Source organism: Pteronotus mesoamericanus, unplaced genomic scaffold (assembly GCF_021234165.1).
Source record: "Pteronotus mesoamericanus isolate MK-2021 breed Mesoamerican mustached bat unplaced genomic scaffold, CSHL_Meso_final contig_33, whole genome shotgun sequence".
Classification (NCBI taxonomy): Eukaryota; Metazoa; Chordata; class Mammalia; order Chiroptera; family Mormoopidae; genus Pteronotus; species Pteronotus mesoamericanus.
Window position 1 is genome coordinate 13,999,538 of NW_026555135.1, and position 16,402 is coordinate 14,015,939.

General features: G+C 38.7%; 1 protein-coding gene across 1 annotated transcript in view; it reads right to left on the minus strand.

Moving 5' to 3' along the window:
- Positions 1 to 237: 237 nt before the first annotated feature.
- CTSC (cathepsin C) overlaps positions 238 to 16,402 on the minus strand; it is a 39,068-nt gene continuing 22,903 nt past the window's right edge. Inside the window, exons 4-7 of the mRNA XM_054576406.1 lie at positions 15,356 to 15,511; positions 10,790 to 10,905; positions 4,619 to 4,750; positions 238 to 3,481 (exon numbers count right to left, since the gene is read on the minus strand). Coding sequence (XP_054432381.1) covers positions 2,979 to 3,481; positions 4,619 to 4,750; positions 10,790 to 10,905; positions 15,356 to 15,511 — 907 coding nt within the window. The 3' untranslated portion in view covers positions 238 to 2,978. The remainder of the gene's footprint in view (positions 3,482 to 4,618; positions 4,751 to 10,789; positions 10,906 to 15,355; positions 15,512 to 16,402) is intronic.

Below are 16,402 nucleotides of genomic sequence, written 5' to 3' on the forward strand. Positions count from 1 at the left end.
TTTTATTATTATATTACTATTATTTATTATTTTAATCCTTGACTAAGGAGATGTTTATTGACTTTAGAGATAGGAAGGGCAGGGGGGGGGGGGTGGGAGAGAATGTATCAGTATGAGAGAACCATCAGAAACATCAATTACCTTCTGTCCAAGCCCCAAAAGGGAATTGAACCTGAAATCTTTGGGTACATGGGATGATGGTCCAGCCAGCTAAGCCACCCAGCCACGGCAGTTTTCTCCTTTTGAAAAAGAAATCCCCTTACCCCCTCCTCATAGTAGGGTAGAACTTGTTTATTAATAGAATATGTCTTAGCTGCTCCCCACAGCAAAAGATTACTTTACGAATTGAGTTCAGAAAAAGCAGACTTATGTTCCAAGTGCTGTTCTCCCTACTTTGCATATCTGAAGGCATTTAATCCTAGAGAACTATGTAAAGTAAGTGTATGTATCCCTTCCAATCCAAACCTATTCATTTCCTGAGTTAAGTGGTGAGATGTCAGAGTTCCTTGAGCAAGTCTGGAAGGGCAGGGAAACTTCATTACCTGATTTAGTTTCGTTCATTCACTTGGGAGGGTGAAGGGCCTGCCCTTAATGAAAGCAAATGATGTCACCCAAAAGTGCCAATCCATTTGGTTTCTTCGTTGCATTAGCAAAGATTTAGTGGGGGCAGACTTCAGTGGGGGATGTCTATTCCATTATCTCCATTTACAAATGAGGAAAGTGAGCCCAAGTAGTTTAAGGAAACTGCCCAAGGTTTCACGGTAGCAAGCGGCAGAGCCAGAAACCTTTCCCAGGCACTAAGGCCCAGACACGTATCAGGACTGTGCTTGTGGTCTCATTAACCTTGGTTTTCCTGTGTGGCTAGTGGTGTCATCCATGCACATTTTCACTGTGGTTCTTCTGGAGAGGTTAGCCAGAGTTGCTGCCCCAGTTTTTCCAGAGTTCAATTTGTCTACAGACATTGATTATATGGCCCAGTAACACCAACATAAACAAGTTTTACAAAGAAACTTGCTGCCTTTTGTACAGCTTAACAGTTTAATCACATGGCTTGAGGAATCATGTTCAGTTAGTCACGGTCTTTAATTCCTCCTCTGTAGAGGAAATGTGACCTTTCTGCCATGCAGAAGTAGGAAAAGCAGACTCCCACAGCAGACCAGTGCAGGTGGAGGTGCTGAAGAACTGGAGCTCTCATTTCGGGCAATCCCTCTCACAACCTCTGAAGACTCAGAGCCTCTTCAAGCCACTGCTTGTCCTCAACGCATCTCGCTGTGAGGGCTGCTTCCCACTGTCAGTTAGATTCACACTTACATATAGTTTTTCAATATTTTCTAAAGTATTTAATACATGATACCAGCAATGACTGATTTTCCTGCTGAGCTCAGCCAGGGCCCCCAGGAAATTGTGGAAAACCCTGCGTCTTCATGATTTTCCCCCCATGTGTCCTTTCCCATAGAAAATCAGAGTATAAGTTCACGTGCACACAGGCTAATAAAATCCTATCTGTTAAGCAGACAGGTAGTATCTTTATAGATTTTAGTGTAAAATAAATTCATGCTTTGATTTCAAATTCTTTTTACACTTTCACAGAGCAACAAGGCTAGGCAAAAAGTAGGACTAAAATTACATTCAGTCAGTAACAGTAACAGAGAAAATAAACCTGCTTTGAGGCCTTTCAAAAGGTAGAGAAAAGGTCAAAGGTATGTCGGTGTGCCAAGAGGGTCAGGAAGCTACACCTTAAACAGGAGGCAAATTCCTGGAATGCCACTTCAGTTCAAGAACAAAAGTGTCATTGTAGTGAATCGCAATGCAGAAAGGAGACAAATTTAAGATAAAACTCTGAGAATTAACATGCCAAGGTGAAACTTTCAAGCCTCCACCTAGTACCCCTAAGGAGTTTGGATACTCTGTTGGGAAGTGCTGAGATTGTGTCTCAGTTGCTTAAGGAGAAAAGAACTTAAGACGATCAAGGTGCTATTCATGACTTCGTTACTTACCACCAGTGTGAACTTAGATGAGTTACTTGTCCTTTTTCTAGGCCTTAGTCTCTCTTGATGTGCAGAGGTTAGGTGCCATGATTTCCACCTATGGTCTCTTCCAAAAGACTTGAGGTTCTTGTTGATGTTTTAGAGCTTGACTATCTAATTTTGCCTACTCTACATTTCTAATAAATGCCATCTGTTTACTCAGCATAGAGCTTCCATACCACTGAAATATATCTTGGAGACGCAAAGATATGTCCAAATCTAAACTCCTACTATTCTGCTACTTAAGTGACTTTTGCTTACTCAGTGAAGGCTAACCAATACTTCCAAATTCAAGACAGATCATAAAAAAAATTTAACCAATATCAAGATTTTTATCAAAATTCCTGTTTCTTTTCTCTATGACTTTTGGCTTACCAAATACCCAGGGGACGATTTTAGCATTCACTAGTCATTATTTGAACATATCCTCTATAATAAAGTTTCATGGTTGTTTTTTTTAAAATTGAAATACCTTCAAATGCTTTTCTTCTTAAAGTACTTATATAAGTGACACAGTGAATCTGAATGTAACTGAAGGAGCCAATGGTAGAAGTTCCCTTATGCACACAAATAAATTCCCTAATATATATCACTTGATCATTAACAAATTTTTTAAAAAAAATTAATAGTCATTGCCATATTTTCTTGTGATTTTCATATAGATTTTAAAAATAATATAAATTATGTTTGAATTAGAAAGGATTAGTAAAATCATTTACTGCATAGCTCATCTGTAAAAACCTCATTTAATTGAGTACTTTGAAAAAATTGGGCCAGTGGTTAGTGGGACAGTATTCAAATAAAGGGCAGTTTTAATTTTGAAGGCAAAAGGCTTCATAGGAATTTACTGGTAATCTTCTGAAATTGCTGCGGTGAACGTCTCCAGTCTGTGAGTGAATCACCCCCTTTCACGACTGGTGGCGGTCAGCGTGAAATGCTGCGAGATGCACCCTACAGTTTAGGGATTGGCGTGGCTGCCACTGCTATGCTTTCGATGGCACACTCATCCGTTCCTCTGCGGATCCGGAAGTAGCCGTCTTCACCCCAGGTAGTGCCCCAGCTGTTTTTCACAATCCAGTAATCCAGCCCAGAGGCTGGATCAGTGCCATAGCCCACCAGCAGAACAGCGTGATTAGTCAGCTCAAAGGGATTGAAAGGGTCGTTCAGACCAGTGTGGTGGTAGATCCCCTCGCGGTAGTGGAGGAAGTCATTATAGACTTCAAAGGCAACTGCCATGGGCCCGTGATGGACCAGCTCTAGCTTCATCAGGGCTTCATTGCAGCCGCCATAGAAACCTCCCACATAGTGGTACTCGGATGTGTAGTAACGAACGCAGTCCTCCTTCAGTAAGCACGGAGAATCAGTGCCTACATAGGGGAAGCACGCCTCCTCCACCATCCCGAAATCTTGGGCATACTTTCCTGCGATGAGGTATGGGAAGCCGCCATCACAGCCTGAGGATGAATAACACAGAGTTATCACCCCATTATTAGAATGGGGCACAAGGAGAAATTGTCCCATTTCCTAGTCTTTCTTTTCTATTCCATTAATTTTTTGTTACCCCGGAAGTTGTTCCTCGCTTAAGTGCCATTTCACTCATTCAAGCAGTAGTCATCTAGCTCACTATCCTCTCATCCTTATCTATTTAACAGACATTTATGCTGCACCTGAAGGTGGCTATAGCATAGTGGTTTAGTGAGAAGCTCTGAAGCCTGACTACGAAGGTTCAAATCGAAAACTGTGTAAAGAATTTCTCTGTACCTCTGTTTGCTTATCTGTAAAAAACAGATAACAATTTTACCTTTCTTGTAAGATTTAAATTAGCCACTTCATATAAAAGCAATAAAAGTTCACTATTATTGTCATTATTAAATATCCAGACACCACACCATGGCTCTTCATAAGTGGAAGGACTGCCTGGATACATGACAGTTCCCACAATGTCAGTGTTTGAGAAGTATTTCAGAAAGAATGAAAGGCTTGTTGACAACTAATCACTCACCAGCAGTTCCACTGGTGAACTGAGACACTCTTTATTGGCCAAATCTGGGGTTGACAAAATAAACCATTAAAATGGCAATGCTTCTCCCTGAATCAATGGCAACTAGGCTCCAACATACATTATATATGCCCTGTTCTAAAAACAGACACACAAAATTTAAAAATTACCCTAAAGAGAAACGAGTGTCAGTTTGGTTTTAATAAGAATTAGGTTTTGGAGGGAGACCTTAGTGGGAACTGAAACTCTAAGGGTTAGAAGCTGTGTGGCCTTCAAAATAGTATAGAACAACTTCATGTCTGCTCCCTGTCTATAAGTTAGGGATTATATCTGTTCTTTCAAGGCTTTGAGCATTGTTGGGTAATATATATGAGAGACTCCTAAAAGGCAGTGCTCATTCATTATATAGTAACTACTGACATTTTGCTGGATGGTGCAGTGAATTGCATAAGAAACCACTTACCAGTGAGTGATGGGCCAAAACTTGCACCAGGGTTTTCCGACTACACTGTGCTCTATTACACCATCCTTTTGTCTTTGCCAACACTGTCCAACCACACACAGGTAAAAAATGCTTGAAATTGATACTTACCTTGAGCATACTGGCTGCAGGACACAACCTCCTGAGGACTCAGGATGGGTGTCTGTGTATTGTTGGTTAGTATACGTATTCTTGCTTCCAGCATACCCGCAGAAGCAAAGGAGTAGCAGCTTCCACAAGACGCTGGTGATGAAAAAAAAAAAAGATACATAACCCAGGAGACATTTGAAGTACTCACAAAGAAATAGAGAAAAAGCTGAATGGATCGTATACCTTAATATATTTATATTGAATGTTGCTGCTGTTGTTCATTAGGATGAACGACACAATAAAGAAGAGTCCATTGACAAGCGTGATTGACCTTACAGGCTCACATTCAGATGTCAGCTTTTCCATCAAAAGGCAAATGTTACTATACGGGGCTTTCCTTGAGAATATTTTAAGATTAAAAAAGAAAAGGACAAAAAACTCCCAACTTCTGCAAAGCATGTGACAGTATTCCTGAACATTAAGAAATGATTTATGTCTGCGACCTTGTGAGCCATCAGGTTGAGAGAAAACTATGGAGGGTTACATGTAAACTGAGCTTTGAAGTATCTCTAGAGCAGCATTTTCTAAAGCAACTTGCTAGGGGGAACTAACCTTAAGAGTGGCTGAGGGATGAGTGTATTGTAGGGAGCTGGATTTAACCAGGGTCAAGGAGGCAAAATACCACAAAGCCCAAGAAGAGTAAGAGAGTAAATATAATGATGGGTATGGTATTTAAGGCAGCCAATGAGGAAATGATAGGCGGCAGATGGAGGTAGTGAAACTGAAAGTAGACTGGCTCTAAGGCGATGAGGGAGGGTATCACCGGTACAGCCATAGTCCCTGAAAAGTGTTACCTAAAGAAGAAAGAAACATGAAAGCAGTTGGATGGAGGTGGGGAGAAGGGAAAAGAAAACAGCTTTACTTAACATCTGGATGCTCTGGCAAAGACAAACTTAAGTTCCTTAAGAAGATAGGCAAGAAACATAGTTGCTATTTCAAAAGAAGGAAAAATGTTGTATTATGGGGTAAAATATATGAACAATATTATTTTTCTATGTTTCTTCAATACGTGTGATGAAGAAATAAAATATGGCACGTATATAACAAAACTGGGACATTTACTTGTTATAATTCTAGAAAGAAATGAACATAATTTTAATATTTCTATTATTACATAGCCTCTTTCACTCTACCACTGATACAAATTCTACATGGAGATATGCTTGTACCAAATCCAAGACATTGATATTAAGTGTAATTATTCACAATTGGTACGTTGTTCACTTTCCTAATATCAGTTACCAAACTATCTTAATGGTGAGTACACCCTTATGCACACAAGATAAGATTAGGGAACATACAACATTATAAGTCAAAAAACTCATTCTCCATAAAGAGAATGCTGCCTTTGTTCTCTTCAATAAATATGAATTTAATATTTTAGTAACTGCCTTCCTTAAAGAGAAAAATATTCAAAGAATATTATGTGTTGGGAACCATCCTGCCTAGTTTCAGGGACTGTAGTCTCGCCCACAGGCAAGAGGGCCCCAAGGCTGGAAATAATCAAGGAGGCCTTGCAAGAACAGGCCACCGAGGAGACAAAACCTGTCCCCCGAGCCGAGGCACAGCCCCTGCCTCCCTCACATCTCCTTGTTTGGCCCTGTGATGGTCAGTTGTAGACAACGGGTAAGTTCTCTCATGAGGAGAGATGACTTAAGACAGATATCAGCTGGTATGGGCAGCAGACAAGGACCTGGGGGATTCGGAGAAAGAGCAAAAAGGCCCACACCTCTCTGCTCAGCTTGGACATGGCTGGAGTCCTCATTCTTTCTGAAAGAAGTCTCTTTATCTGGTGGTTCTGCCTTGCCTGCCTGGCTCAGGCTTGAAACAAAACTAAAGGCAGGTACAGCCCTAAACTGGGTTGGGCTGTTTCCAGGGACAATCAGGCCTAGAAGTAAGTTCCTTGAAGCACGCTTTGTTCTTCCCTCAAAAGTAATGATAACTGGCTCATACTGGGAAGGAGATTTACATTATTCATAGACCCTGACCTGAGGCAGATCTCCTGTGTTCCTTCAACTGTTATCTATGATCTCTGTCTGTTTTCTGTAGACAAAGCCTTTAGACATTGACTGATGAGATTTGCATCCATACCCCTAAGGGTAGGGTTCTCAGCAAAAGTCTTTGGAGGGGGTTCAGGGCCTTTTCCCCTAGAGGGAAGAGCCATGTCCCCTCCCCTGGCAAATAGAGAGGTGTTTGCTATGACTCGTGTTTATTCCCCACATCTGTGACAACTATGCATCCAAAATATGTTCCCTGCAGAAGGGAACTATTGATCTCATTCCTCTCTTAATGCAAAGGAAATCCAGGATACTCTATGCTCCACCTCCAACATCCTTAACTCTACTTGACTTTCTTATATTGTTTTCCACAAACTATACTGTAAATTTCCATGAGTGTTCCCAGGAAATTTGTTTTCTTCACCTTGGTGCCTGACGCAATGAGGGAACTCATTGCATGTTTGTAGAAAGAAGACTCAAGTTATGAATAATAGATACATATTTACATCCAGGAAGAAAGAATAACTTCAATGGAAATAGTCAACCTTGACTTCTTTCAAAGCTATAAGGGAAGCAGAATCCTAGACCCTAATGTGATCCTCCTCTAAGTAATTCAACAATATCATAGATCCAAAACCTAGAATCTATTAGAGCCCTACTACCTTTTAACTGCTACCATTTATGTTGTTTCCCAAATTCCTCCCCATAAATATCTCAGAATTATCCATATCATATCATATACGGCTTTTGATGCTGAAGGATTACCTAAATTATGAGCATTAGAAGACAAACACTTGGAAGGGGTCCTTAAAATTCATCTAGTAAACAACCCTCTCACATCATAATGCATACACTGAGGCTCAGGAAGAAGCAATAATGACCCATCCAAAGTCACAAAGCTAGTAGATGGCAGGTACTAGCACCTGAGTGACTCCTAAAACAGGCCTAGTGTCCTTTTCAGTTTATAGGTCTATATCTACTTTCATGAATCTTCACATTTTCTTCCTGCCATCTAGTTACTTAGTAGACCAAAATAAACTTATGCATTTTGTTTAAACTATCCAAATAATGCTATCCTTAGGCATCCTTGACCTTTCCAGTCATAGAATATCAAAGAACTACACGAGTGACAGTAAATAGCCAAAGCCCATGTTCCTATAATGAAACGCCAGGGTCTTTTAAAAAATAACATCCCATGAGAGTCTGGAAACAACTCCATTTTGGCTATTTGGCATTCCTGGCCTATGGCAGCCACAGAAATAACATCTCTTGGTTATTTCTGAGCATCCATCCCTGTGGGAGAGACAAACCACATGTACACTCAAGGGTTGGGAATGACAGAGAAATCATGGGAAGGAAAAAAGGAGATAACCTCCCTCAGGCCCCTGCAGTTCCCAGAAGAATGTGTAAGCTAATTAATGACTTTGCAGAAGTCAAGGCCACAGTTTACATTCTAAAAAACCATTATCCCTTAAGAAGGTTAGGGGAGATCTGGCCCAGACAGAACTCTGCAAAAATCAAATTTTTACAATCTCAAATAGATAATAACGATTTTCCCATGATTTAGCTATGTTCAGCTATCCCTTCCAATGGCAGAAAAGTTACCAAACTAGGAGTAAGGAGTCAGGATTTCTTAACCCCCCCACCCCTTTTTGCTTTGTCACTCAGCTCTGGGCAAGTCACTTGATCTTTCTGGCATTTCTCTGTATCTTGTGTGTAAAATGAATAGAGTAAAGCAGAGAGTTTAAGGTTCCTGCCTCCCAGCGCTAATAGCGTAAACAGTATTCAAAACAAGGTTGAAATAAATTACATTTTTAAACATTTGCAAAACACTCTGCATTTCCTAATTAACATGACCAGGGAGATATCATTCTTCTCTCTTGAAGATATTGTATAATAAATAAAGACAGCATAGCTGGTAGAAAAACTAAGAAAGTTCACCTCTTCCAATTTTCTAGCTCTCCTCCCTCTCACACTTCAAAGTCAACCTAGCTATAAGGCTAGTGCTTAACCCTGTTTTCAAGTGTAAAGATAAAACCTCATTGTCCTCCCAATATCTCTTTTTTTCATTAATCTTGATTTGTTCTCTGCATAAACTTGTGAATTCCCTTAACTGTGGCTAATTTTGAATTCTGGGTTATATAGAACATGAGTGTTCTTAAAGTTAGTGGAAATTTCCAAGTAGCCCAATTAGTAGGAAGAGAAAATATTTTTTTTCCAACCGAGGGTAGGAAAAAACCAAAGAAAAGTCAAAAGAGGAACCTCTAAATATATTATTTTCTCAAGTGCCAAACAAGGTATTACAGATGAGGGATGAATTTAAAGCAATTAATCTATCAAATCCCTCTGTTTTTAAATTACCCATGCCTGTACAACTCATTTATACCACTCAAGGAATATGAGACATTGGAGACAATATTAGCTTTTCCAAGCTACAAGAAAACCAATGTCAAAGAATTTGGCTTTAGAAAGTCTAATTTTCTTCACCTGAATTACTGTCTCATAACAATCAACCATATCTTTTGGGAAGTGAGTGGAACTAAACTTTTCTTTCCACCTTCTCCTATGCTTCCAATGAATTTTAAAAATACTTTCTCAAATCATTTGTTATGTTACATTTTAATATTTTGCTTGCAGGTCTTACTAAACTATAAGCCTCTAGGACAAGGACCATGTCACATTAGTATTTATATCCTCAGCCATTAAAAAAATTCCCTAACACATTAGCTTCTTTATAAACTGAAACACAACAGAAGCAACCATGTGTCAAGCCCTCATAATCAACAATCAACACTGACATGCAGTATTTACTTAATCTTTTCAAATAAGTATAGGAAATCTGATGATAAAGTTTTAATCCTCTCTTTAACATCAATTCTTTAATTTCAGATTGCATTCATTTCTCAATTACCTTCAAATTTCTTTAATTTCCAATCCCTACTTTCCAAAGAAGCCCTCCCCAGAAAAAGAGAAAGTAGGGAAGGATTTCAGTCAACAGGTCCTAGAATAACTGGTATGAACGGAAAGGCAAAGAGATGAAACACCTGGTGTCACCTGAAGGACAGGAACCTTGCTAACTGGCTGCTATAAGACCTACTCAAAGCTCTGTACATTAGAACACTTTGTAAGATGTCAATGAGGAGACAATTGAAGGGTCAGGGTGAATGCTGAGAAGTAGAAGAAGCTGATGGTCAATGAAAATTTGGGTGAGGGGAAAAACAATTTATCTTTTGGTGTTACTCACTTATAATCCTCTCAGAGGACTCGAATCAGAATGTTTCCAGACAGCAAATACTTTACCTATTTTATAGTAACAAATCAGTCATATGTACTGTAATTATCTTCAAAATGAGCTTAGAAGTAATAATCTTGAGTATTATATAAATGATTCTCCAAGTCATTGTTGGCTAAAATTTAGGATAAGATCATTTGCAGTCAAGTGCTATTAAAGGAGGAGTTGTTAAATCTACTCATACTATATCCAGTTTCTGGAAATAACTGGTAAAATGCATTTATAGTGATCCTTTTGGTAAACCTGGGCTCTGATACCAGGCCACCATTTTGGAAGCATGGTTACTATTTACCATAATATATAATATTCTGACATAAAGTAAATGGAAAGGTCACAGTTCAAAAAAATCTACCAGAAAAAAAGTTTACAAATCCATTTTCTGGGCATCTATAACGATTACAGACTAAATAATGGGGTCAGGGCAAGGAATGGGAAGACAGGTACCAAAGTAGGATTCCAACAAACCACTTGCAGAAGGAAAACCAATTTTAGTTGCACGCAATCCTTTGTTTCTACAAGAATCTCTCCTACTAGGAAGGCAAATGAGTTTGGCTTACATCTTACTATGATTAATTTCATTAGCTACATGGAACCTATACTGAGAATTATACTGAGAAGGATAATTAAGAAATTCTGTGCTCAGTTGGAGAAATTATCTAATATGAAAGGGTGTCATGGACAGAGAAGGAGGAAGTGAGTATTCATCATTTCCATTTCTTTTGAAAGTGAATCATGCCCATTTCATTTCTGTATCCCCAGAATCTACTCCAGAACTTGGCGAATAGTGAATTTTCAATAAATGTTTCACAATAAAGCAATGAAAAATTAAACTGTTTCTTTTACCTTGGTTTCGAACAGGGCTAACAAAATTGGTACCATGAACATTTCTCCAGTCCCAAGAAGCTGGCAAATGTAAAATCTTTTCATGTATTTCAGCAGTTACTGGTGCGGGATTGGGCCTAAAATGGAAATATACATTTGACATCAATACACAGTCTTTCCATTAACAATGATTTTCTAACCTCTGCTTCCATGATTTCAACCTCCTGGCTGACTAAGATCTAGATTCAGCCCCGAAGGGCATTTGTGCCATTAATGTTTCAATGTGTCTATTACACAATAATGTAACAATCTATATAATGTAGCTATTATACTACTAAATTGTATAAATGGCTTCCATTATCCATTTCTTTTTCATGATTTAGTAATTTTCCCCTGTGAAATGTCACTGGCTTTGTATATCCCTGCAATACTATTTTTAGTGTGTTTCCACAGCTGCATTCTCTGACTTTTTACAGATTTTGACCAAGTAAGCAGACGCGGGAAGTTAAAGGTGGCCCACAAAGGATAAAGAGAAATAGAGGAATTACTGATGTCGGGAGACAGGTGGCAGTACAGTAAAGTGGTAAAAGAAGTGAAGGAGACACAGAAACAAAAGGTCTGAGTATGAAGTAGCCAGACTGGCTCCATAAACAGAGGACAAAACTACACCTTATATGATATGCTTGGAAAATAAGACACAAAAGGAGAGTTGCTTGGGATGATCAAATGATGGCTAGACATGTTTTGGAAATGAGAAAATTATTCTACAAGCTTCTCTGTATTAGAGATTTGAAATACACACACAAATAAAGCATTCAAGCTCTAGCCACACTAGACTTCTTACAGTTTGCCCAAGTCTGCCGACTGCAATGTTCCGTGTCTTTGTACTGCTGCTCCTTCATCTGAAATGCCTGCTGTCCGCTGCTTAAAAGAAATCCTCTCAGAGTTTTTCCCTGGCTTCTAATTTTAATGACTGCTCATACAGCAGCAGCCTCAAACCCCCAACCCCCAACAAAAATTCACTTCTCTCTCTGCTCCATCAACTCTTGCTAGGGTGCTACTGTTATATTGTGGTAACATTTGTTTTTCTGTTATTGTAAACGACTTGAATTTCTTACTCAACTCATACCACAGTGTTCTAACTTCCCAGTGGTTACCAAGTTGGTTTTTACCAGGTTCCAATTTAGTCACTGGCAAAGATTATTTCTGGGCTTTTTCATGTCCTCCACAACTAATCCCAAGCATTTTCTCACACACACTTCTCTTAGAGATGATATATGTTAATGCTAGGACAAAACAAAAGTGAGATGAAACAAAGGGAAAAAATCACTTATGATTAGCAATCATAAACTTGAGAACTATAAAGAATAGGCAGGATATTTCATATAGCGATGTCAATTAATTTTTCACAAAAATATTAACTAATCCAGGGACATTGCTAGAAGATGAACATGAGGTGGTCTTCAACTATATGAAAGACAGCTTTAAGAGATTGAAACTAGCCCTGGCCAGTGTGGCTCAGTGGACTGAGTGCCGGGCTGCGAAGCAGACGGTTGCCGGTTGGGTTCCCAGTCCGGGTGCAGGCCTGGGTTGTGGACCAGGTCCCTGGATCAGGGGCATGTGAGAGGCAACTGAATGATGTATCTCTTGCACATTGATGTTTCTCTCCCCCTCTTCCCTTCTCTCTAAAAGTAAGTAATTTTTTTTTTTTAAAGAGACAAACATAAAGAAATCACCGTTAAAAATATAAAGAAATTATAGTAATGTTAGAAAACATTTAAGTTGAATAATGTCTATGGAATAAGCAAGGTACATAAAAAACTAAGCATCATAAAAATTTTACATGTAGGGCAGGAAAAAAAATAAGGCAAAATTAAAATCTTGGATATTTCTTTGGAGTTTTATGAATAAAAACTAGGGTACAAGCAAATTTTGGAAGGAAATAATAAAGAGTTCCTATGATTTTATATTGAGAGGCCAAGAGATTCAATCAATCAATCAATATTAAATAATTGTCCTGTATATACCTAATAATACACTAAGAAATATGGAAGACAAAAAAGGAATTTCAGGCCAGGTACCTCAGAGCCATACCACCCTCCTTCAAATGGCTCCACCACTTACTAGCTGTGCGACATCAGTCAAAGACCTTAAGGTCACAAAACTATGATGGACTCTCATTAAAATGAGTATAAGCATACCTATCTCAAAGGATTTTCATGAAAATAGTGCTCAGAACAGGCCTGTCTCTGATAAGTTCTTGATAAATTATTAAGCTAATATGTCATCAAGAGGAGTAAATATGACGCTGATAAATTTAAGCGACTCTGGGACACACAGAAATCACTCAAATGTTAACGTCCTCCTTTACACCATTCCATTGGGCAGAATGTTTGCCCACCAGTGCACACACAGCAACGCAAAAACAATGCGACAACTGAAGCTGAATGGTATAAAAATGAAGAGAGTGGAAAAGGAATTTGGGAGATGGTGAAGTGGGAATTACAAAGATTATAGTTATACTGTACATTACTGGCTCTTAAATCGATTGGATCCCAATTGGGTCCATATTCTTTAAGAATCTGGTGAAAGCTCTAGACTCAGGGGGATGCACAAGAACAATAAATTTTTACTATAATTTCAGCAGTTGCACAAACTCCTTATACCTATTTAAGACTTTCTGAGGATTTTTATTATATACAAGATGCTACGGAAAATAAGACTGCTAAACTGCAATATCTGCTTCACTATTTCCAACTTCACTCAATTCCGTCTCCATATCTCAAACCTTCTATGGAACCTTAGCCTCAAAAGCGGCCCATCATAAAGCTAGTCCTTTCGCAGCACAAAGGTGGCTGGGTGGAGGGAGAGAAGAGTCAAGCACAAGAGTTCCTTGGATAGCCCTGGCTGGTGTGGCTCAGTTGGTTGGGCCTCATCCTGCAAAACGGAGGGTTGCCAGTTCCCAGTCAGGGCCCGTGCCTGGATTTCGAGTTTGGTCCTTGGTTGGGGTGCGTGCAGGAAGCAACTGGTCGATGTTCCTCACATGGATGTTTCTCCCTTTCTTTCTCCCTCCCTTACCCTCTCTCTAAAAATAAATAAATAAAATATTTAAAAAAATAGTTTAAAAGAGTTCCTCAGATACTTGGTACCTGATATGTGGCAAAGCAGTTGTGTCTGCTCAAATCTTTCAGGCAGGAGCCCTTCTCCCCCTTCACTTTATGAATCTAAGAAGGGATGCGGCAGGCAGAATTCCCCAATTCTGAACGTAAGAGCATCTCACGGACTAGAAATTCTGTAGAACACACCTTGAGAAATGTGTGCAATACAATATTGTATACAATATTGAGAATTGTATATTCTTTTTGAAAAAGGGGTAGAACCGTGAGAAAGTGCTATCAATTTAATAGGAAAAATCTCCAAACAACCTCGTAGCTGAAAAATACCAGAGCATTAGGATTATTAGTCTGCACATAAAAAGTTAGAATGCATTTCAGTTACCAATTAATTAATCAGTGGCCTGTTCAAACAATACAATCTGAACCATAGATCCCATTTATATTAAGAAAATCATCTGTGTATTCTCAGAAATTTGGAAAATGTGACGTACTAAGGGAAAATACCTGCCTATACAATTTATTGACTCCCATTAGCTCCCTATTCGTTTCAGTTAGAGAAATTTCCCTCTCCTGAAGCAGAGTATGGCATCAGAGACATATTCTTGGCTACTTTACAAATGTGAAGCTCTTATCCACTCTGCTAAATCTAGCTATGGTTTTGAAAGAATTTTTAAAAATCTACCAAATTCCTGACTATATAAATTAAAAGTATTATGACCTAATTTCCTAAAGTAAGAATACATCATGGGGTATATAAGCTAAAGATAGGAAATGTTACTTCTGGCTGAGGGTAGTAGAGGTATATCGATAAATAAGAAACATTTTTTTTTTTGGACCTTAAAACAGAGAGAGGATTTTTGAGATTTTTACTGCTATTTGACAGTTACTAGAGGCAAATTGGGGGGTGTCTGAGGCAAAGGAAATGGCATGGATGGAGGTTATGTGAAAGGAAAATTTCTAGTAATTTTATGTCATATGTTTGAAAGCAGGTCACAGTAATAAATACAGTTATAGTCAAATATAGGTGGTTTTGGTTACGAAGTTACTTATTATACAATAGGTAGTAACACAAAAATAGCTGAATATAGAAAGGTGAAACTGACAATATTTTTTAGAATGGTTAAGAATGGGGACAGAGAAGGAAGGAGCCCAAAGAGAGAGGAAGCAGGAAGCTAATCCATAATGCAGGGAAGAGATGACAAAGCCCTAACTAAGCCAGCATTCAGAAAATGGAAAGGGAGTCATGGAAGCGTCAGATGCTGAGAAAGCAAAACCCATAAATAGGACTTGGAGAGCATTAGCGTATGTCTGAATAGGAGAGGAAGATTGTGAGGAAAAAAGATAACAGAAAAAATTTATGTTAAGAAGACCAGTAAAATGGCAGGCTATCCAGGGAGAGATGCTGATTGGAAGGGAGGATGGCATTCAACACAAATGTCTCTATCAGTGGCAAAGAGATGTGCTTCATTACCTGGGGAGTCTCTGGCTGTGGCCGCCGCCTCTCCTAATCATCTCTCTCAGGGTAAGAGTCTCATATTCCATGTATGTGGTTGCAGTCCAAGACTTCTGAACAGCGTTGATCGTTTTCACAAAGTCGTGATTATATTTGTAGAGCCTATTGGAATGCCTGCCAACAAAAGTAAGACAGCTTTAGGTACACTCTTTATTGATATAAATAGACTCCACTGAAATAGGCACTCTTATACTCTGGGCCAAAGTGGAATGTGGGCCAAATCATAATTTTTCAGGAAGGCACTTTTTTTCTTTGATAATGTAACATCAGTGGTTTATTCAAATCTTCAAAATAGTCTTTATTCTAAAATAAAAATGTATTAAAAAATCCACATGTTAAATGTGCCACAGTCAGAGGCATAAAATGCTGAATTTCCAAACAGTCAATAGGACAAGCAACATCACATATACAGAACACAAAATTTAGATAAATGGAAATTATAAGATAAAATAAAACCCAATTTCAGAAAACAAAAAAACAAAATATTAAGGATCCCTGAACTATCCTTTACCCTAATGAGACTCCACTGTACTGAAGTCATCTTACAGGGAGGCATGCAGCAGGTGACCCTATCAAGCCACCTAAGGAATCCCAGGGAACCTTGGGTGACAGCATCGGACATCCCGACAATAACTGGTAAGCAATTTTGAGCTGAAACATTCCTTTAATTCGGTTTTCTAGATATCAGGCTTTTGAAATACATCCTCCTCATTGCTCCTCATATTTTAAACAAAATGTTGTTTATAGTACAGTCTGTGTTGATATCCTTTGTTCAAACAAAGCTGCTTTTCTGGCATCAAAGCAAATCTGGGTTTGGTTCATATACAAAGACATAACCAGTGAGTCCAAAAGGTACCACCCACTTTTACCTAAGGTTGTATAAGTATATACACACACAAACACACATGCATATGGATATATACATATATACACAGATATATATATATATATATATCAGCTTAAGTAAGATGTATAAAATTGTTCAATGAAATATTTTTACATTCA